The 24,709-nt window shown below is 42.1% G+C and overlaps 1 protein-coding gene across 1 annotated transcript in view; it reads left to right on the top strand.

The window, feature by feature from the left end:
• The first annotated feature begins 907 nt into the window (after positions 1–907).
• CDHR1 (cadherin related family member 1) overlaps positions 908–24,709 on the top strand; it is a 205,878-nt gene continuing 182,076 nt past the window's right edge. The window contains exons 1-2 of the mRNA XM_088463117.1: positions 908–1,035; positions 3,066–3,161. Of these exons, the coding sequence (XP_088319243.1) occupies positions 972–1,035; positions 3,066–3,161 (160 nt within the window). The 5' untranslated portion in view covers positions 908–971. The remainder of the gene's footprint in view (positions 1,036–3,065; positions 3,162–24,709) is intronic.

The raw sequence follows: 24,709 nt of genomic DNA, 5'->3' as shown, positions 1-24,709 counted from the left end.
ACTTGCAGGCCAACATAGTGATAGGCACTGTGTGCACTGTTGCCATTGTCTGGTTGGTAGAACAGCAAATACTAGAACTGATGATCTGCCCATGGAGAAAGAGGTACTGAATTCTAAACAGAAGAGGGGAGAGAAGAGTGAGAAACAGCAAGATACATACACAGAGGCACAGGAGAGCAAGAAGGAAAAAAAGCAAGAGGAGGGATGAACAGAGAGAGACAGTACCTGTAGGAAAAAAAGAAATAGGAGTACAGAAAAGAGGAGAGAATGGGGGAAGGTGTCAGAGTGAGAAAGAAATAGACAGATGAGAAAGATAGAGGTGAAATATGAGACAGAGAGAGTGGAGAAGAAACAGACGTGGGCCACTGAAGAGAGAGAGAGAAGGAAAGAGAGAGTAAAAATAAACAGGCAGTGCTGGGGAAATACCTAGTTGTTTTCATATGTTGGAAGTATATGTGCATAAATAATTGCAGTACTTCAAAACTGGTATTCATATTGTTTGCACTACAATATATTTTGGATCTTTGAGAGATCTTCTCAAATATAGTGGCATGTTAAAACAGCTTATTGTTACCACAGACTTGTAAATGTAAATTTAGCATCACTCATTCACCAATATATTCTAGAAAGTCTGGTGGTACTGCATTTAGTATAAAGTATTAATAGTTGGATATCAATTAGAATAGTTATTACTGAAACCTGTTTTAAAGGTTCCCAAATCTAAGATATATGGGCAGTTTGCTTAATAGAGGGAAAAATTCCCTCAGCTCCTTGCAAGTTAATTGGTCTAATTAGATAGTAGGAAGGAGAAAATAAAATGTGTCATCGGATTAGCAGCTTAACATCTGTTACCTCCCCTTGCATAGAGAGTCCTTACATTATCCTGAATGGCAACAACCACCACAGATCTTTAGAGTAAAATTATAGTACACCACGAGGAAAAAAAAAGAGTGACCATTCTGATCTCGGCGATGAAGTATCTCTGGCACTTTACAGAATCTATACTCTTGTCTTTGCTTCATATTTGCTTAGCAGGTAAGTGAAGTTCATTTATTTCTAGCATGTGATTGTGAGATGCAAAGAAGCTTACAGACCAGGAAAGCTAATCTATCTTTAGAGATCCTGTACAGTACATTATTCTTTTACAATTGAGGGGCCTATTCTACAGCACAGTGTATATGCAATTATTGCCATAAGACAGGCAAAATTGTTGCCTGCAGGGCAACAATCTTTTGCAAGTAATGTGGTGTTGACAGATACATTATACAGTCATTTATAAATACTTCTGTGTTTTAAACTTTATACAAGATGTTAATAACTTAATTTGTTACCAAATCAATAGAAAGCAAAATTTACCCTGGCTATAAGTGTTGATGTTATATTTGCTATTGAAAATATCAGCCTAATTTATGCTGCTGTTACTTATTTTGTTACTGGCTTTATATTCTCATATAGGAATTATTTCAGCATGGCATGCTAAAGGTTAAACTATGTTAATTTACAGAATAAGAAGAAAGATACTTATACAGTATGTGTCAGAATATGAAGATTCAGGTCATAATGTGTTTTTACACGTATATTACTGATAGACATAAACCTGTTCATCGAGTCCTGACGATATTTTATATATATATATATATATATATATATATATATACATTTTTATTTAACGCATATACCGGTTTTGTTGTTGTATTCATTTGCTCATGTCTTTTAAGCTAGGTTATTGTATTTAAGACAGTTTGTGCATTATATAATTGAATTTACTTTCCCTGGTCTGATAGTGTATATACCAATCAGTAATAGAAAAGTAGCATACATGTTTATATATATATATATATATATATATATATATATATATATATATAGAGATAACGCCGGCACTCCACAGTGTAGTCAGTACCTGCCTGGGTGCCCTCTAATGGTGTGTGAACCAAGTATATAGGGAAAAACAGCGGCACTCTCAGGACTTGAAACATAAATGAGACTCACGACTCCAAGAGATCAGCGTCCAACGTTTCAGTCGGTGTGACTTTTATCAAGAACCTTGATAAAAGTCACACCGACTGAAACGTTGGACGCTGATCTCTTGGAGTCGTGAGTCTCATTTATGTTTCAAGTCCTGAGAGTGCCGCTGTTTTTCCCTATATATATATATATATATATATATATATAGAATAAGGCTCTGCACTCACGTCTCAGTAATCCTTATATAGATGCTGGGGTGCTCCTCATTGGAAAATTCCAATTTTATATATATATATAGTTTGTGATTACCATTATGTATTTTTGTGTTGAGTTTGTGTATTTGGCTTGATTTATATATTGATTTTGCTTTTTTGTGTTCTGGATGTTAAAAAAAAAAAAATGTTTATATTAGATCCATTACACAAAAATCATGATTGTAACATTATTTCAAATAAATTTGAATGCAGCCAATACATTTTATTTACACATCTTTCTGTGGGTGTGCCAATAGGTACAAAGGGCCTGTTTCAGAGAGGGACACAAGAGGAGGCCCTTTTGCCGCAGTCGCATCTGCGTCTTTATGCGAATGCCTCTACAAATTCTATTTCCTTTGCAGTAGTGTGCACTAGCAGTGCATTTTCATCTGGTGCATCTTTGGACATTAAATATCATCCATTTGCGTATGACATTAACACTTCATCCACCTCTGAATCAAGCCCAAAGTAGTTGCTAAGGTGCAAATGCAAACATTTTATTATTGAGGTAGATGGCACACTGGAAACTAATTGTGCCTACTTTATAGAAACAGTTTAAGCATAAGAACTGGCATGTATTACTTACTGGCATGTAAGCATAATTTTTATATTTGAATATTTCATAATAAAAGATAGCACAGCATTGTCAATAGCAATAAACAGATTACCGGAAACATTATTGTTAGTTGTGATTACAGTTTTACAATTAGTAAACACAGTTTTTTTATTATTATTACATTTTAATTGGCACTATTGCTATTCAGTCTCATACCTGTACAGTAGTAATTTGTTTGATGCTAATAATAATAGAAAATAAAAATGTACAATTTGAATGTTTTGCAGAACAGACCAATTATGCTCCCTATTTTTTTGACAATGGGCCTAGAAGCACCAATGGGAACATGGCCCTTTTGAGCCTGTCTGAAGATATACCAGTAGGTCAGTGCAATACTAGAGATTTGATGTTCTTTGTAATTATGGTCAGCCAAAGTATGATTGAGTGATAACATGGTTTAATACTGTAAATGTCTTTAATTTGTATTGTTAATAATCAGAATATTAACATTTATGTGGTTGTTGACAAAGACTAACTATAATTTGCAAAGGTCTGCAGCAATTTGTTTTCATAGACATATATATTATGGTGTGGTACTACGCTTTTTATAAACAAATATTGTAATCATTTTCTGTAAATATTCATCATAACTATACTATATTTACACTACTTTCAGGCAGTTGATGAAATTTTGATTAGGGGAGAAACATTAATGCATGATCAAATTATGCTCTGATCACTCTATTGTGCAGTCTTAACTAGAATATACAAGCACTAATAAAAATAAAATAAAACAAACACAATGTAAAAACAATTTAAAACTAAATATTTAAAAATAATAAATAAATAAATTTCTTTCAGTGACTTTCATCTGTTATCAACATCTTTATTAAGTAGGCACACCAAAGCTATCACCCTAAGGAGGTAAGATCCGAGACTCACAATAGTGGTCAAGCTTAGATTTATGGTTTGTGCCTATGTAATGAATGGGCTGAGCTAATCTGGCGTTATGTTTTGGGTAGGTTAAGAATTATGGCTTGGCTTTATGTTAGAGTTATGTGTTGGCTGGAATAAAGGGGAGATGTATCAAAGCTTGGTGAGAGATGAAGTGGAGAGAGATAACGTACCAACCAATCATCTTCTAAGTGTCATTTTTCAAATACAGCCTACAAAATGGCAGTTACAAGTTGATTGGTTGGTACTTGATCTCTTTGTGCACATTATATTTTTCCAACTTTTGATACACTATCCTCCAAAATCTTTATTCAGCTATGTATGTCAAACTTGCCATTTTTCCTCTCTGGGAGAGTTTACAGAGAGGAATGGCTATGCTTGGGCACAGCAAATACTATCATTTTGGTATCAGGTCCCATGTCTGCACCACAGTCCTAGTCCTGCCCATATCACTAGGAAATGTGTGGAGTGCAGGTGGTGACCTGGGATACTCTTTTGGGGCACTCCCAAAATTCTGCAGTCTCCTGGCACCTGAGAACAGAGAGGGAACATAACATCACTCCTTATCTAGACTATTGTTTGCAACTGGTTTTCTCAAATAAAAGAAAAACTATAAACTTTAAAATGCATTAATATAGGGAGACTTAGGGGAACATTTACTAAGAAGTAACCCAATGGACATGGCTGGTTCTGTGGTTCAAAATACAAGCATTGGTTTACACCAGGTGTGGTCAAAATGCGTCCCACAGAGAAATTTGGTTCCACCCGTTAGATGCAGCACCTGTGCTGGTACTGATGCTGGCAGAGATTGAAAGAACTACAGCACTTCATAGTCCTTGCTGAAGGGAGCTAAACACAGCAAAGCTCACAGAGCTTCTGAGGGTGGAGCTATAACAGGGCAGAAAGAGTAGAGGGAGTGTGAGATTGTGAGGCATGAGGAAGTGAAAGAGAAATAGTGGGAGATGTCCAAAGCAACCAATCAGCTTGTACTGTAACTGTCACTTATCTAGCACAGTCTTTGGAATGAAAATTAGAAGCTGCTTTGGTCAACTACTCCACTTTATCTCTCTCCAAAGTTTGACACATCTGCCTGATGGTGCAGGAGAGGGGAGCATAAGAGATTGAGGAGTGAGAGAGTTAACAGGTCTGTGAGAGGGAGAGCTGTAAAGAAGGAGGAGTATCACAACTAGAGAGTGGGACTGATATATTGGAGGGGAATGCACACAAGATATGAAGCATAGAAGGGATTTAGCTAAGAGCAGGGGCATTGGGCTTCATTCAGAGATGGGCACAATTTCGATGTTTGCAGAATTAAGCGATTGTTTTTGTACTGTGCATGCATCACAGTCACACTGTGCATACTCCAACTGGGATTATGGACAGCAGTTGCAGTGATGATTTGTACACATAGTACTTAAACTTAACAGCAAGTGACCTTTTGGGCGGTAATGGGAGGGGAAGGTGACTCAAATGCAGACGTGTTGCCGCCTTTGTGGAGGCATGTCTCAGCTCAGAAGCTCCCACAGCAGTGTCCCCTTTTTCCGCTTATACAGATTTCCTCCCTGATGCCGGCTCAGGTGTATGACCACTACTGAGAAAACTAATGGGCATGTGCTTGATGGGTAAAGCACTGGTCTCACATTCACTGCATTAAAAGAAGCAGCACTAGCCTGAGGCATATACAGTTCAGTCTACTATTATGGGTCTGTGTGCTGCTTGCCTCTTCAGAACTTATGGTACTCATCAGGATTTGAATGCTACACACAGTCCTGCATGCTGAAACCATTATATGGTGAGATCCACCCCTTTTCATATATTCCAAAATACAGTGTTCCTTTATTCATCCAGTGAATCATATTCCCACCAACTGACAGTGTAGTTTTTCCATTCCAAATGACTTACGCTAATAGGGAAATTTACTAAGCTCAACTGACATCGAATGAGGCAAATTCGGCCGTTAAATACATATGCAGAATTTACTAAGGCTAAACTCAGCTGACTTTGCTCCATTCAATGAGTAAAACTCTGCCGACAATACCTGTAACAAGTTTTCGGACACATAGCCTATCAGCCAACTCAGCAGCCATTTGCCATAGACATCAATAGGACCTGGAAATTTTCTAAGAATTTCTATTTCTTTTAATGGCTGCAATATAGTGCAAATCGGCCGCAAAAGACACATTCCATCCCAGTTTCCCATCTCATTTGACACAGATGCATGCATCAGAGAGATCCATGGTACATGCATCTGTGTATCAAAAAATAAACACAAATCAGTGAGACCTGTCTGGGCTTCTGTGTTTAAAAAAATTAAAACCTGTGTAAAAATAGAAAAACAAATGACAAGCTCCCCCAAAGAACAATCAGCTCTGGGCTTTGGGGACCTAGTACTGGTTGTGCTAAATACAGGGGACAAATGACATAGGGGTACACTATATTAAGCACACTCAGCACCAGGCAATTCAGAAACAGACCTGGTTGCCAAAATACAGGGGACAAAAGATGTTGGGGTCCTCTTTATTAAGCGCAACCAGCACTGGGCTCTGAGCTGGTCCTGGTTTGGGAAATACAGGGGGAAAAAATGCATAGGGTTCCCCAGTAAATTCCAGAACCAGCACTGAACTTTTTCTAGCTGGGGTAATGCTACAGCCAGGGGAACCCTTTCACCAGTTCCCCCAGCCAAAGCATTACCTCTGACCACTAGTCAGCTCAGGCCAGTGATCCTTGGGGAGCTGAGGACCCCAAAAAATGGGTGTCCTCCTCCAGGGCACTTCAGGCCGGGGCTATTGCTGGCACCCCTAGCCGGTGGGTGCCAGGTTGATTAGGTAGTGTGGTGCAATTGATAGTAAAAATTGTCATTTGCTTTTGAATTACAGGTCTCAGCAAGCCTCCCCCACATGCTGGTACTTGTAGAACAAAGTACCAGCATGCAGGGCATTACGGGCCCGCTGTTATCTGTAGTTCCACAGCAAAAGCAAAAAACACAGAACACCCACACCCACCCCATGACAGTAAAAGTTTAATAAAACATACATGCACACACACTATCTCACATACTCACATATGTATCCCTGAAGCCCATCAGGTCCTTGTCAAGATCCATACGGGAAGTTCTTCAGATGAGGACAAAAAGCCAAGGGGTTAGGGTGGCTAGGGAACAACTAGGAGAGTGACAGTGACTAATTCTTCCTATTGCAGCCAATAGACCTGTCCAGAGGCACAGAGTCTAACTCACTTGGTGGTCTCCACCAGTGACCCTTACAGTTGGAATATGGGTTTAGCTTCACCAAGTGAGCAGGTCGCAGCCCTCTGGACAGGTACCTGGGAGTGGCAGGAAGACTGGTAACTATATTTACAAAAGTTCATTTACAGGAAACCAGCACATAGACAATAAAGGTTTAACACTAGAGGCCAGCATAAGAACTAAATAACTAGGACACAAGGCATCAGCTAGTGAGCTAAATACTTGACCACAGGAGATCAGTGTATGAACTCAGTACTTGAACACAGGAGATCAGCATGTGAACTGAATACTTGAACACAGGAGATCAGTGTGTGAACTGAATACTTGAACACAGGAGATCAGCATGTGAACTGAATACTTGAACACAGGAATGCACTGAGAATTGTTAAGGATCCAGCTAAGAGCTAACTAGTAATTAGCATGAAAGCAGACACCAGTAACACAGGGAGACAGGTGGGGAACTGAATGCTGTTATGAATAGAACTGGAGTTCAGTGAGAAAACTGAAATGACACAATGGAAGTCAGCCTGGGAGCTGATGCAAATAACACTGGAGAACAGCAAGAAGGCTGAATCAACACACTGAGGAATTAATATGGAGAAACACTGGTGAGTATCACAGTCACTGGAACAGCGAAGTTGAACAACAATTTCCTGTTCCTGGAGTCAGGTTTTGATATAGAGCTGCTTTTCATTTAGCGTGGCTACGCTGTACCTGCTTTCCTGGAGTCAGGTTATTGGATCAGAGGATCAGCTGAGTGACCACAGGACTACCATTGGGAGATAGTAGTCAGGGGATATGGACCAACATGGCTGCGCCCATGCCTGGCACCCTGGGAACCAGGATGCATGCACGGAAGCCCTAGCAGACTCTGGAGAGAATACTCAGCCACAACTCATCTCCACTCCCAGCAACTGAACACCTAAGCCCAAGGACGCCAGCGCAGAGGTGAGTAGCAGCAGATCCCAGGCTGCATCCTGACAGTCCTCTTGTCCAGAAGGAATCCATAGGGTACCTGAAAAAAAAATCCATACTCCCCTCCTCCTATGTGTGGCTTTTCTGAGCTGGTCCTGGTTGTGAAAATAGGGGGGACAAAAGACATATGGGTCTATTCTAGCGGTGGTGTAATGCCAAAGCCAAAACCTGGGGAGGTTGTGACCCACCCCAATAATGGAGTTTTCCCTGTCCTTGGCACCCCAGTCCTGGGCTGATGGCCCATGGCTATTCCTGGCACTCCTGGCCTGTGAGTGCTAGGTTCATTGTGTTAAAGTGTAGTGTAAAAAATAGATGTAATAATATTGTCTTGACCTGTTTGTGCATTTATGGGGGACTCCATGTCATTTTTTTTTTATTTTTAACACTTTCCACACTTTTTCACATAGAAGCATGCACGGATTTCACTGATCTGTGCATGCTTCTGTGTAATTCATACCTGCTCATGCTAAAATCGCCAGCATGAAGCGGGTCTATTATTTTGGGGATTTCAAGTTAGATTTGGTGTTCCTTTTTTAAATTGAATATTAGTAAATGTACAATTTGTATGTTGATCTATGTAAAAGTACCGATGTTTTGAGTGGGATTTGATTTGACATTTGGTTTTGCCTTTAGTAAATCCCCAAAGGCAAAATCGAATGCAAATCGAATGTCAAATCACTGAAAAATCAAAATCTAACATTAGTAAATATACCCCTAAGTACTAATAACAATTCTAGTAAATATAATCCTGATAATCTTTACAATTAACATGGAATATAAGTGAGGTTCTTTAGTACATGTTTGGTCAAAAATGTTTGCCCATCCACCACGTCACCCCCAACATCCAAAATACGAACACATTATGCCAATTTATACAGGCTTTACCTAAAATAGTGCCATAATAGTGCCCATTCTAATATGTAGATAGCAATGTAGGTACCTGTGCTGATTAAAAACTCCTAAAGGCAGATGGGTGGTATGTTTAAAATTAGGGTGTGCAGTCCAAGCCCCCTCCTCCTTTCCACTCTATTTGTGTATATATTGCACACTTGAAGGCTGAAACTCCTGCTTGGTATTTGCACCCCACCCATCTGCCCTCAGGTGGTTTTAATCAGCACAAGTTCTACATTGCTGTCTACATATTACAATGGACACTATTATAGGTAAGTACTGGATACATTTACATAATGTGTTAGTATAGGGATGTTAGGGGCCAATCTTATGGAGTTCACCTCGACGTGGTGGATGGGCAAACATTTTTGGCCTAATATAGTAACAGGGGCAGGACACTAATAACGGGGGAGTGGATGTGCGAACGCAGGCGGGTGTTTCAACGCTGATTTTAAGGCGTGCATAATTAACACACAAGTCATAGTACACGTCACATGCCTGTTTTTTTCACTGAAGTCCTCGCAGTGCTTGCGGCATGGTAAGGCAACCACAAGCGCTGCGATCACATCCGATGGTGCTCAATGTACCAATGTTTTAATATACTTCCTGGAGATGTCGTGTTGCTGGTGGGTGGCTCTGCCTGTGCGATTGGGCGTATGCATACACAAAGTGGCCGCTCGCTAAGACATGGTGGGCGTGCTTATGCCTTGGTGAGCGATCGCTTCCCATGGCGTCACTTTGAAAAATTTGCATGTGCTGGATGCGAGCGATCGCATCTAGTGAGCAGCTCTGAATTAGGTCCTAAGACCCTCACTTATACTCCATGTTAATTGTAAAGTTTATCAGGATTATTTTGACTATCATTGTTCTTAGTACTTAGAGTGTGCACCTACATTCTTTTTCCTCTGCATTGAACTACAAGTCTCAGCATGGTAGCACCTCATGTTTAAAATTAAGGTGTGCCCTCCAAGCCCCCTTCCCCGTTTCCATGATAATTTTACAACTTGCTTGAATAACTGAATCTGATTTCTCCAATGCTCATTAATATCTGTCACAATTCATGTTTGTACTGCCTTACTCAGAATCAAAATGGATCTGGTACTAGGTTATAGCTGCTAGTGTAATGTTTACATTGTGAGCAAAGCTGTGATTTGTTCTTGCCAGCCTTGCAAATAAGCCAAAATATTGTAAATGCTTATTCTGTTTGTAAAGTTGTCTGCATTTAAGCAAGGTTGGACTGTATTACAATTTTTTTCCAGAGCATTTGAGATACTTGGTTGGTGTAAGCAAATCCAGGGTGCCCACTCACACAAAGACAATACTTAAAAAAAAAATACTATGTGCAATACCGCGAGTGCTGCAGCGGTTGGCAAAAGCTGCAAAGGTGGCTGTGTGTAGGACAGAGCTGGGAACCTGAGTGGCAGATCCCATTGTGTCCTCACTCTTTGGGGACTCTTATTCACATGTCACATGATAATTCAACATGTGACACATCTCGGGCCATCAGGTCCCTTGGGAAGAGCAGTACTGTTGCAAAGGGGTACAAAATGAATATCCCCCTCAGCAGCTCACCATGACCCGAGAACACCACCTGCTGTAAAGCTGCTGAGGGGGACACATCTTACCCTCAGCAGCTGACCCGGGTCCCCACATAAGCATCCCTATGATCACTGTGAATGTCCATTGGCAGTAACCTGCCAGAGCCTTAATTACTGAGTATGAATCGCAGTTGTAGATACAAAAATGCAGCTGAAAATGTAGTGGCATGCCTTTGTTTGAGTCGCCACCCATAAAAGCTCCTGACTGTCAATCGCACTGTGTCCTCCCTGTGATCGCTGTCAGTAATGATACATGACATATGTGCAGTGTGACTCATATGAATGTGCAATACAAAACTAATTGCTCAAAAGCACAAACATTGGCATTGCCTCCACTTTTCAGGTCCTTAGTGTATTTTTTTATTTCAGCTTTGTTTAAAAGTAATAAACATCCTATTGGCTAATGTCTGATGTATGGCTACATTTCTACACCAAGTGAATAGAGAAATAAAAATTAACAATACAAAAATTGAGACATATTGGCTGCGAAAAAAGTCAGATCAGTCGCATCACTAGGGGGGTGTGGCCCGCACTGGGTGTCACCCTTCAACTGGGTGACACCAAAAAGAGCAGCACACACACTCATGGGCTGCACCCCATCCACAGACACGTCTGCTGCCTGCACACTCCCTTCCCCGGCACCACCGCACCCCTGCCAACCCCAGACTGGCCATGCAAGCCGCCGCCAAGGGTCAGTTCATTTTCTCACTGTGGCCGGCATCCAGAGCCACACCGAGGCACAGGGCATCTCTCTGTGTCTCGGTGTGGCTCTGGACGCTGGCCATGGTGACATCATCACGCACGCGGCACGCCGACTCCGCTTGTGGTTCTGGGAGGGAGAAGAAGGAGGGGGTGTGCACCCTGACACCCCAAGTGCAAACCAGCATGGATATCGTGAAGAGAGGTAAGTAGTACTGCACAGGTGAGGGGCCACTGCATAAGGGCATACTGGGAGTACTGTATAGGGGGCACAGTTTAAGGACACTACTGTCTGGGGGCACTGCATAAGGGAAGCTCCTGGTGGTATTGTATAAGGGGCACTGCAAAAGAGCACTACTGGGGGTACTGTATAAGGGGCGCTACTGGTGGCTCTGTATAAGGGGCACTACTGGAGACACTGCATAAGGGGCACAACTGGGGGCACAGTGTAAGGGGCTCTAATACAGGAGGCATTGCATAAAGGGCTATAATACAGGGGCATTGCATAATGGGCACAACTACAGGGGGCATTGCATAAAGGGGCACTACTGAAAGGGGAACTGCATAATGGGCACAGCTATAGGGGGAATTGCATAAGGGGCACTACTACTAAGGGCATTGCATAAGGGGCACTACTACTGTGGGTATTGTATAAAAGGGCACTACTACTGTGGGCATTGTGTATAAGGGTTACTAATGTGAACATTGTGTAAAAGGGGCACTACTGTGGGAATTGTGTAAAAGGGGCACTACTGTGTGTATTAACAGAAATAAGGGACACTCATTTATGGTGTAATGTGAATCAGGGGCACTATGTGCAGTGTAATGTGAATAAGATTGTGCTACTGTGTGGAGTCATTTGAATTAGGGATAGTATTGTATGACCATCCCCATTTCTTTTGAGATCACGCCGCTTTATTTTTAGAAGGTCTCATATAGCTGTGGGTGACCAGCCACAGCTATAGCGAGTGGCCAGGAAGATGGTCGCGATGGACGAGACCCTTGTGGTAGGGTCTCAATGCCGCAAGCCCTGGAGTGCTTTTGGCTCTATCAGAGCCGAGATCACTCCCACTGACATCACTTGTCAGTGGGGCCGGCCCCAGATGGTAGGCGTTCCCATGGGAACGCCTCCGTCTGGGCAGCCACACCCCCGGCACGCCCACCAAAGGGGGCATGCTGTCACTCACCATCGACAGCATGCCCCCTTTGTAGCGAGACCCATAGCGACAGCTTGCCCATCGCTATCCGGGTCTCGCATATGCGCACGACGGAGCCGGCTCCGTCGCGCGCATGCACACTGGGCCAACATCGACCCGCTTACAAGCGGGTCTGAATTAGGCCCTCAGTTCACAGTTAAATATCTCCCTCTCTCTCTCCCATGACTCTTTGCCAAGGATATGCAGGTGTCCAGTCTGATGCAGCACACCATATGAAATTAAAGGTTTACCCCCAGATGGTAACACATCACTCTCTCTCTCTCCCTCTCTCTCTCTCGTTTTTACTGCCTGCCTCCCCCACTGATACTTTCCCTTCATGTCCCAGTAAATCCCTTTCAAACCTAACATAACCTTTGCCTCTACCCTTTGCCTGCCACTGACTGCTTCTCCTTGTAACCCTTTTGGGTCACACTCTGGCCCTCATTCAGAGGTGGTCACAAGAAGCGATCGCTCTCTCTGAATGAGGGCGGCCGCTTTTTTTTTTTGTGTGGCCTCCTGGTCGCTAGCTAAGCTGTGGGTTACCACCCATAGCTTAGCGACCGACCAGGGTGATGGTCGTGATGGTCAACGCCATCGCAACCATCGGGGCTTGCGACGAGACCCTAAGGTTGGGTCTCGGCAAGCGCAAGCCCCAGGGAGCTTCCTGCTCTGATCGAGCAGGAAGCTTCCCACTGACATCATTTCTGATATCAGTAGGGCCACCCCCAAACGGCAAGCGTTCCATTGGGAACGCATCCATTTGGCTGGCCACCCCCCCTGCCCACCTCCCAAATGGGGCGAGCTGTCAATCATCATCGACAGCTCGCCCCCTTTGGTGCGAGACCCGTAGCGACAGAGCACACATCACTAGCCGGGTCTCGCGCATGTGCACATCGTAGCCGGCTCAGACGTGCACATGCCCAGTGGGAAAGCATCAACCCGATTGTGAGCACTGAGTGCTTGTGACCGGGTCTGAATAAGTCCCTCTATCCACATCTCCCACTGCCCATCATCCTCTGCCTCTCTCTGTCACCCTCTCCCTTTCACCCAATCTCCATCACAATCTTTGTCTCTGTTACCCTCTCCCTGCTTCTCCCTATCATCTCCCGCTTGTCACCCTCTCCCCGTCACCCTCTGCTTCTCCTTGTCACCCTCTCCCATCACCCCCTCCCTTTCACCCACTGCCCTTCACCCTCTGCCTCTCTGACACCCTGTCCCTTACATTCACTCTCTGTCATCCTCTGCCTCTCCATGTCACCCTCTCCCTTTCACCCTCTACTTCTCCTTGTTACCCTCTCCCTTTCATCCACTGTTCCTCAATATCACCGTCTGCTTGACACCCTCTCCCTGTCACCCACTGCCTCCCCCATCACCCTCTGCCTCCATTTGTCACCCACCACCGTGGGGTATATTGTATATGGTGCCACAAGGTTTTTGCAGAGCCTAACAAAGTACATGCATTGTTTGAGGGAGGGTGGGACCCAAACCTGTATCTAGCCTAGGGCCCCATGATGTCTAAATTCGGCACTGGCACCTTGGTCCCTTTTTTTTGGTGGGGGGGTGTCACCGTGCATTACAGCACTGGGTGACACCGACCCTAGTGACGCCTCTGGGTCAGATATATTTAATTATTTATTAAAATGAAGAAAAAAGTGTAATGGTGAAGAAAGAAAGGCCTGACACACAGTATTACCATCATGCCCAAATAAGCCAATAAAAGGTGTGGATGGGGGCTAACTACCAGCCCATCACCAACAAATCAATGCCGAGATTGGGACCAACAGCTAGCCCATTGCCAACAACTCATGGTACCCAAACTTCCCAGCCAGTGACACACAAGCTAGCCCCACAGTGTGTACATTATACTCAGGCAGGCAGCTCACTGAAATATAGCAGTCCCTAGGGATGGCCATTGACCATTGATGTTTTTTTTAAAACATAGTTGAAGCCATCAATGGTGGCTGGTTGATAACTAGTTTTACCATCAATGGCAGAGAACCATTGGCTCTCAATGGCTCTCTGCCATCGATGGCATAGAACCAATTGGCTCTCGATGGCTCTCTGCTATCGATGGCATAGAACCAATGTTTCTCTGCCATCAATGGATTAGTGGGTGCTGATGTTTTTTTCCTCCTCAACAGGATGGAGCTTAGCCTCGCCCCTGGCCCCTGCTATGTCCCTTCCCCATTTTTGATTGGCCTAGTTGTAATTAATTGCATAATTACATTAAAAAAGTGCAATAAGGCTTATCTGTAAAAGTCACAGTGTCAGTGAAGAAATGTCTCCACTTCCTCAACGCGTTTTGTCTCTTATACTGCTTAGGTAGGACTTCTTCAGGAGGATATTGCACTTTTTTTTAATGTGATTACGTAATTTTTTGTGTGTGTCCATTTGTGTTTAAATTAAAATTATCATTGGTAATACACTATGAGTGTGTTTTCTTCTCCTATATACACACTAATGACTGTGGAGTAAGAACGTGACTTTATAATATAAAATCCAAGAGGGAGATAAAGAGACTCAGCGGATTATTGATTACGTGCCTATATACTGACACATTACGGTACCCATATTTAAGTGGTAATGGTGCGTGTCTAATTGATAAATATATTGCACTATGAGGCGCTTGTTTTTCACTTCTTGTTTTACATGACTATTGGGAACCATACAACAAAGGTTCATTTGGAAGAACGTGAGCTGCCACTGTCGACTTCAGGACCATAGTGGGCGAATATATATCACTTGATTCTCTATAATTTGAACAGAACGTTTGAATGGTTTAGCGCTGTTACTAGTACCTACTTGTTTTTTCTATCTATCTATCTATCTATCTATCTATCTATCTATATATATATATATATATATATATATATATATATATAAACTTGTGTTGGATAAGTTTTAAATAAATCTTCTTGACCTAATTTAATCATAAAATACAACAATTTCTGAGTGGTTTTTGGGAAAGAAATTGTCAGTTAAGTGGTTAATTGTTAAACTATATCTCTCTGTTGTTCATAATTCACAAAGAAATTTATGTAAAAGTTTTTTTATAATTTGTTTAAGAACAGAATATTTTTATTATCTGTATTATTATTATTAGGCTCTTCCCTGTGTAATGGAATACATGACCGTGGTAAATTTATGTATTCAATTTCGTATGCAATCCCCTAGACATGGGGTCTCAGTTACATACTAGAAAGAGTTTGTATAAATGTATAGATATATATATATATATATATTTATATATAAAACAGGCTAACCCAATTTGTGCAATATGTATCTTTTAAACAGTCCAGAAAATGTCCCAAATATATTTGTGGTGCAGCACTCCCGATGAGCCCTTCTCCCCTAGGGTATTGCACTGTGTGAACAAAGATGAAAGGAGGTGCATGATAGTGAAGTATATAAAAGTAATGAACTTTACTAAAAGGATTAAAAATGCTAACATAGGCAATGTGTGATACATTGCAATATCACAAATCAAGCATGAGGAAGCAGGTGAAACCTGATTGCATCACCACACCATCATCTTTGATGTTATTCCACGGTCCTCTCTGAACCCATGATGTCACCGCAATCACATCCTAGTCAAGCCATTCCTAGATGCGTTTCATCCAATCGGATTACTCAGAGGGGTAATCAATCAATCTCTCTTTGTTTATATACTGGCATATCTGGTCAATTGATTCCATTAGACCATTCAGTACTTCAAAACTAAACATAGGGAGACACTCATAGAATGTGTGGAAATGCAAATGTGTCCTCAATCTATGGACGCCATTTTGTTGTGAATCTCCATACACTAATATAGCCTCCATTTTGTTAAAGTCCAGATTGGTGCTATTGTAAACTACATCCACCAGGTGACACTCTGCTCTTATTATACCATAAATTGGATTAACCATAAAACAAGGGTCACGCATGTAAAAAATAGGTTAATATATAACAATACTAATATTTAATTTAAGTCCATTACTTAACTAAGCGCACCATCTTTTATGTCTATATAAAAAGTATCCAAACATTCGCAGAACCGTGAACTCACTATGTTTAGTGTAACAATATTTATAGAGCATATAATACAATAATATGTATATCATAAAAATATAGTAATCACTTACTGGGTAGCAATACAATATTTCATTAATCTTACAGGAATTGAAAAAATATTTTTAATAAATGTAAAAAATCTTATCATAAATATACATAGTCAAAAAGGTACCATACTGTACTAACGACCCAACAGGGTTGTCTCCATTCGACTATTGTTGAGTCGACCATATAGATCCCCTCAACTAGAGAAAGTTAGGGAAATAACCAACAAGCCCTTCAGTCTGCTAAAAATGGAAAATATTGCAAGTTTCATGTAAGCCGCAAGGTGTCATCATTTTTAATTTATGTATCCACCAGGTTTCTCATCTTGCCAGTTTTTTTCAATATGTCACCCTTTCGTACATCTAGTGTGATATGTTCTATACCTTTAAACTTAAAATTCATCAAAAATGATTTCTGGCATATAGCAAAGTACCTGGGGACATTATGATTCATGACCTTATTGATCACATTTCTCATATGTTCCAAGACTCTGTTTTAGTTTATGCTTTCCTATGTATTTCATGCCACACCGACATTCGATCACATAAATTACAAATGTGGTGCAGCAATTCATTAAGCTAGTGATTTTATGAGTCTGAGAACCATCAAAATTACAAAATATATCTCTCCTTACTTTCAAGCTTACAGACTTTATAATGAGAACAAGTAAAAAAGCCTTTAACCCCATCCATCAAACGTTTTTCCTCTTTAATGGGACAGAGCATACTTGGTGCTAGCATTTGTTTAAGAGAGTTTGCCTCTCTAAAAATAATTTGAGGTTCGTGCGAAATAACCCCTCCTAAAACTGGATCTAAAGATAACACACCCCAGTGTCTCTTAAGTACCCTCTTAATGTCTCTCTCTGCTGTTATATTTAGTGACAAATGGAACAAAGAAGGACTCTTTCCCTTTGCTTTATATTTCAGTAGTTCTTGTCTTGGTACTCCTCTAGATTTTTCAATGCTGTCGCTTATAAGGCCCTTGGGGGTAACTCTTCTAAGAAAATCTCTTCTCATAAATTTTAGCTTGTTCAATAAACTTATCCTCATCTACACAATTCTGACTTAATCATACAAATTGTGAGTATGGGATATTTGACTTCCATTTGTCCAAGTGGCAACTCTCAAAATGCACGTAAGTGTTGCTATAAACAGGTTTATCATAATTTGAAACATCTAAAACTAAATTTTAAAACCCAATCTTCTTATTTTGAATTATGTTTAAACCGAAGATTAAAATAATTATTGCTTAGATACGCCATAAATGCCAAAAAACTCACTTTACTAGCCTCCCAGACAATCAGTACATCATCTATATACCGCTTAAACTGTTGGTGAGAAAAATATGGACTATTCATACTATCTAGTATATACTTCCTCTTCCATGCACCCAGATATAAACATGCAAAACTGGTCACAAAAGTTGTGCCCATTGCGGTGCAACACCACTGTACCATGTACTGACCCTCAAACATGAAAAGATTGTTCTTAAGAATATATTCAATACATTGCCTATGTGAGAGTTTTCAACCCTTTTAGTAAAGTTCATTACTTTTATATACGTCACTATTGTGCACCTCCTTTCATCTTTGTGTCACAATTGGTGTCTGCAAGTTACCTGTCTCAGGTGGTGATCGGGTTTCAACGGAGGCCGGCATGACTGGAATCACAGATAATGTAGATAGCTCTATTTACAAGACTTGTGTAGCAGTGAAAACTGCCTTTGATGATAAATGACAGGAACTGGAGGGACCGGACAGGGACCGGCAGGAAGACTTGTTGAATTGAACTGATGAACTAAGAACTTGACTCTGGACTGGAACAACGTGGACTGAACTGATGAGCTTGGAACTTGACTCTGGACTGGAACAACATGGATATAACTGATGAGCTTGGAACTTGACTCTGGACTGGATCAACATGGATAGAACTGATGAGCTTGGAACTTGACTCTGGACTGGAATGTGACAATGGCTGAAGGGAAGTCAGGTAATGCTGAGATGAGGGCTAAACAGGGTAATCTGGAATTTCTATGACACAGGCTGGAACTCAGGTGCAGGCTAGATAGGATAATAGGGAATAACAGGTTTCAGGAAGGAACGGGTAGGTTTGGGAATTTTAGGTTCAGGGAGGGAGTAGGTAGGTAAAAGGGGCAGGAGTTGATCCACAGCAGGAAGCAAGGCAGGGTGACACGATGCAGGTTTACAGAGTGCCAGGGACCAACCAGGAGTAGGACTAGCAGCAGAGCACAGGCCAGGTATTGCTGTAACAGGACAACTGGATGCCAGGTATTACTGTAGCAGGTTTTAGGGATGCACCAGGGGTTGCTGTAAGCAGATTTACTGGATTGCCAGGTTTAGCTATAGCAGGTTTTCTGGAAGCACCAGGGGTTGCTGCCAGCAGATTTACTAAATTGCCAGGTACAGCTGTAACAGGTTTTCTGGATTGCACCAGGGGTTGCTGTAGCAGGTTTCAGGGATATACTTGAATGCAGAAAAAAGAAAAAAATATTCTTTAAAATGCACCACATCACACAATCAACCTGGCACCCACCACCCAGGGGTGCTGGGGATAGCCCTGGGCTATCAGCCTAAGCCTGGGGTGCCCTGAGAAGGCCAGGTGAAATGGCTCCCCTGGCTGTGGCATCAGGCCCCCCATTAGAAATCATCCAGTGCTGGTTCTGGAGAATACAGGAGGACCCTACTCATTTTATCCCCTGTACTTCCAGAACTAGGACCGGGTCTGAGCCAATAGCTGGTTGCACAAGTTATGGGGGACCCCTATGTCATTTGTTCCCCATATTTTGGCAACCAGAGCTGGTTCTGACTAGGTTGGTGCTGGTTATTCTTAAATGCAGGGGACCCCTATGTCATTTTTCCCTGCATTTAAGCACAACCAGGATTGTCTGTCTGTGTTAGAAAAAAAACTAAAACAATGGCATGGCTCCACCCCCCAAAAAACAACCAGCATTTGGCTTTGGGGACCCATTAGTGGTTGTGCTAAATATAGGGGACAAATGACATAGGGTTCCCCCGTATTAAGCACAACCAGCACCAGACTTTTCAGAACCGGTCCTGGTTGCCAAAATACAGGGGACAAATGACAGAAGGGTCCCCAATATTTAGCGCAACCAGCACAGGGCTCTGAGCTGGTTCTGGAAAAACAGTGGGAAAAAGGAGTAGGTTCCCACCGTATTTCCCAGAACCAGCACCGGACTCCTAGTGGGGGGGTGATGCCACAGCCAGGGTAGCCCTTTCACCAGGCCCCCCAGCAGCATCATCTCTGACTGCTAGTCAGTCCAGGTTGAGGATCCCTGCGGAGTTGGGGACCCCCCCAATAAAGGGGTCCCTCTCCTCAGGGCACCCCAGGCCCAGGCTAATAGCCCGGGGCTATCCCCAGTACCCCTGGGCGGTCAGCGCTGGGTTGATTATGTAAAGTGAGGTGCATATGAAAATATAAATATTGTCTTTTGCTGTGGAACTACAGTTCCCAGCAAGCCTCCCGTGCATGCTGGAACTTGGAGAACCACAAGTATCAGCATGCGGGGAATTATGGGCTTGCTAGTACTTTTAGTTCCACAGCAAAAGCAATATTAAAAAACACACAACACACCATAGAAAAGTACAATTTTATTAAAACATACAGTACATGCACACACACATGCACACACTATCTCACATACTCACCTAGTATCCCTGAAGCCATTCTGTCATCTTCTCCAGTACATAATCCAATGGGGAGTACCTATAATAAAAATTCCATACTCACTTCCTCCTATGCGTAGATAAGGTCCTCTTCACACAATCCAGGGACTTGGCAAAAAAAAAAAACGAGATACCCAGACCCTCGCACAATCCCGATGCAGAGCGCCCATTGGCTGAGAGAGGTGGGACTTCTGCCTCTCAGCAAATGAGCAGTTCTCACCATTGTATTTAATGGTGAGAACCAAGCATGCTCTATTCAAAAACGGCACCTCAGTGCCATTTTTAAATTTCAAACAGGGCCACCGTGAGCCAATCTCGGCTCATGACATCATCACCCCGCCCCCTCGGCTGGCTTAAATACTGCCAGCGTGAGTTGCCAAAGACCGAAGACGTCGCGGAAGCCCTGGATGGGCGACAGCCAGGAAAAGAGCTTAAAGGCCGTCGCCATCCAGGTGAAGATGCCATAGAAGTCCTGGGTAGTGGCAGCCATGTAAAAGTACTTCAGACTGTCACCCCCCAGGTGAAGGTGCGGCTAAATAAAATATTTAAAAAACGGTATCTGTCTGTTTTATTTTAATATTTCTTTTGCAGGGGTACTATAGGTACCAGCAGGCCCTTAGTTCACCACCTGCTGGTACTTGTGGTTCTCCAAGTGCCAGTATGCAGGGGATGCCTGCTGGGACCTGTAGTACTACTGCAAAAGACAATATTTATATATACATATAACAACACAACACAAATCAACCCAGCACCCACCACCCAGGGGCCTGGGCCATGTGTATTCCAATGAGCACACAATTCTGTGAATTAGCAGATCCACCATTTTATGAGTTACAGCATTCTCATTCTGTGAGCGTTCTGAATCTGCAGTTAACCACAGGGTGTGATGGCATACCATATCTGTATTGCGCAAGGAACACAGCCATTAAGGCATCAGCCTTAATGATTGTAAGTTCATTGCTTTTTGGAGTTTGAGTGGCAGAAAATCAGTAGGTTTTGTGAATTTTCAGATCATGTCTAAGCAGCCTTAATGGGACATGTGAAACTGTAAGGTTTTTTGTCTATGGAATATTTATATGACTGATGTGAATGGCCAAATATTCTCTGTAAAGCGCTGCGGAATATGTGTGCGCTATATAAATAACTGGTAATAAAAAAATATTCAGCGAAGTAAGAATGCTTTGGTTATGTTAAGTGTTACTAGCATATTTATATCACAAAATACAAAGTCAGTGAACAAAAGAGAAATCTAAATCAAATAAATATTTGGTGTGACCAATCTTTGCCTTCAGAACAGCATCAATTATTCTAGATACACTTGCACAAAGTCAGGGATATTTGTAGGATTCTATTCATGGGTATGATTAACCAATCATACCAAACAGGTGATAATAATCATCACTTTCATATGTAGGTTGAACCACAGTAATGAACTGAAACAGAAACAGCTGTGTAGTCTGCTTAAAACTGGATGAGGAACAGCCAAATCTGCTACAAAGGTGAGGTTGTGGAAGACAGTTTCATGTCTGTCACAGGTTATACACCATGGCAAGACTGAGCACAGCAACAAGATAGAAGGTAGTTATACTGCATTAGCAATGTATTTCCAAGGCAAAAATATCAAAGCATACCTGGGTTTCAAGAGCTGTTCAATCTCTTTAAAAGAAGCACAAAGAAATGGGCAATGTTGTGGACCTTATACACAGTGGTCAGCCAAGGAAACAATGCATCAGATGAAAGACACATCATGCTTACATCCCTTCGAAATCAGAAGATATCCAGCAGTGCAATCAGCTTAGAACTGGCAGAAACCAGTGGGACCCAGGTACACCCATCTACTGTTTGAAGAAATCTGGCCAGAAGTGGTCTTCATGGAAGAAATGCAGCCAAAAAGCCATACCCTCGATGTGGAAACAAGGCCAAGCGACTATGCACAAAAACATAGGAACTGGAGTGTAGAAAATTGGAAGCAGGTGCTCTGGACTGATGAGTAGACATTTAAAATATTTGGCTGTAACAAGGTGGAAGTTTGTTCTCCAAAGAGCTGGAGAGTAATACAATAATGAGTGTCTGCAGGCAACAGTGAAGCATGGTGGAGGTTGCTGGGAAATTTGAGTCTACATTTCAGCAAATAGAGTTGGGGATTTGGTCAGGAATAATGGTGTCCTCAATGCTGAGAAATACAGCCAGGTACTTTTCCATCACACAACACCATCAGGGAAGCATCTGATTAGATCCAAATTTATTCTGCAGCAGGACAATGACCCCAAATGTACAGCCAATGTCATTAAATAAAAACTATCTTCAGCCTAAAGAAGGACAAGGAGACCCCACAGAGCCCTGATCTCAACATCATCGAGTCTGTCTGGAATTACGTGAAGAGACAGAAGGATTTGAGCAAGCCTACATCCACAGAAGATTTGCGGTTAGTTCTCCAAGATGTTTGGAACAACCTCCCTGCTGAGTTCCTTCAAAAATTGTGTACAAGTGTACCTAGGATAATTGATGCTGTTTTGAAGGCGATGGTAACACCAAAAATGTATTTGATTTGCATTTCCCTTCTGTTAATTCACCTTCCATTTTGGTAAATGAAAAAAAACTACAGTATTAACACTTCTATTTTTGAAAACTTTCTTGCCTGATGTCCAAAGCTTGCCTGATGTTGTTTACCTGCCTGAGAATAAAGGAACTGCTTGAACCTTTAAATCCAGCATATGTGATTCTTTTCACATTTGACATCTGAACAGGGACAAATTGTTGGATGTTGCTACATGGCAAATGGAACCCAGAATAAAGTTAGGTAACCTGGCAGTTGTTTTAACAGCTTGTAAAAAATTGTTTTTTTTATGCATGTGGTTTGAAGCCAGATACTGTATATTGTTTGTTTGTTTATCTATGGTGAAGTGGCCAGTGAGAAAAAAAAACTGTATGCAGATAGTGTAGTGTGAATTTGGTCTAGTTTAAATTGGCACACCAAAGAGTTTATAAAGCCTCCTATGTGTGTCCATAAAGGGATAAAGCAGTGTGGAATGGAGGAGCTTTTGACAAGTTTTGCTGAACTAGCAGCAGGGCAGCAAGCACAATTACAAGGACAGCAGGCTTTGATTCAGGGTCAACAGACTCAAATTCAGTTATTACATGCAGAATTAACTGAAATGAGGAAAGGTGGGCATAAGCGAGGGGTGTTACAGCAGCTTACCCCATCTGATGACATTGAAACTTTTCTATGCATCTTTGAGTGTACTGCTACACATTTAAAATGGCCTGAGGAAGAATGGGCTGCCAGGCATGCACCCTGTCTCACAGGGGAACCTCAGAGAGCATATGTCGATTTAATCATGAATACACAAAAGATACCAAGCACCAAGAAGGAGTGTGAATCAGTAATTATGATGTTTAAAATCAAATATGTAAGAAGCTGCCCTCCACCTGGGAGTATGCCACCACTCCCAATTGGCACAGAGAATGTGCCCAAAAGCTGCAATGGGTATAGGTGGAAATAGTGCTAAGTACACATTAAAACATGAGAAGTATGTAAATATATACTTTTTTAATATGATGCAAAAATTGATAAACAGTGCTAGTAAGCAGAAGAAATAGCAATGATTGAAATATACAAATAGAACAATATCTCTGTAGCAATACACCTGTAAAAAATAAGATATTGTGCTGTAACAACTGCAACAATAGTAGCAAGTGGGTGGATAAAACTGAATAAGTGAATGTCGGTTCCAAGGTTGAATATAAAGCTCCAAAACATGGTATAATGTCAGTGCTGGTTAACAGCCATACAGTTACATACTTCTTATGTTTTAATGTGTACTTAGCGCTATTTCCACCTATACCCATTGTCGATTTAATCATGACTGAGGCAAACTCCTATCGTCACTTGAAAAAGGCCATACTCACATACTCAGCAGTTTTGGAGTGATGCGCCCAAGCAAAGCTCAGGAGTTTCAGGAATGGTGCCTGAACTAATTTGTGCCTCCAAGGGTCCAGCTGGTCCAATTAGCCCGGCTGAGTAAGGCATGATGCAGCTGGATAAAAACTCGCCTCAGCATATAGTATAGATGTTGGCTTTGGACCATGCTGTACAAGTATTAGACTGTGTGGTACAACAGTGGGCCCTACAGGCTGAACCTCAAACATTTGACGAGTTAGTGGTGGTGATTGAACGGTACCTGAAACTTGGGAAATTGAGTAAAGCCAAACTGAGTTTCCAGCTGGTACTTAAGCCCAGAACCCAAGTATCAGTTCTTAAAGTGAACAACCCACCTCCAGCTGTGTGTTTAGACTGTGGCAAGCCCAGACATGTGCGCCGGGTCTGCCCAAAGCAGGGCAAGCCAATGGACTGCAGTGCTGGAAAAACAACTAGACCGGTGGTCAGCATGGCTGCTGGAACTATTTCCCTGGCAGAAACCACCTTGTTTCGTTTGATGGTGCTAGTGGAAGGCTGGGAGATCTGGACCTTTTTGGATACTGGCAGTGAATTAACTATCATCCCTGCCAACCTGGCTCCGGGGCTGATCAGATGCTACCCTTAGTAAAGATTATATGTGTACATGGGGATGTA

This window comes from Taudactylus pleione, unplaced genomic scaffold (assembly GCF_031769625.1).
Source record: "Taudactylus pleione unplaced genomic scaffold, aTauple2 ptg001314l, whole genome shotgun sequence".
Classification (NCBI taxonomy): domain Eukaryota; kingdom Metazoa; phylum Chordata; class Amphibia; order Anura; family Myobatrachidae; genus Taudactylus; species Taudactylus pleione.
The sequence above is the reverse complement of the archived record's forward strand: the minus strand, read 5'-3'. Positions and strand labels throughout refer to the sequence as shown.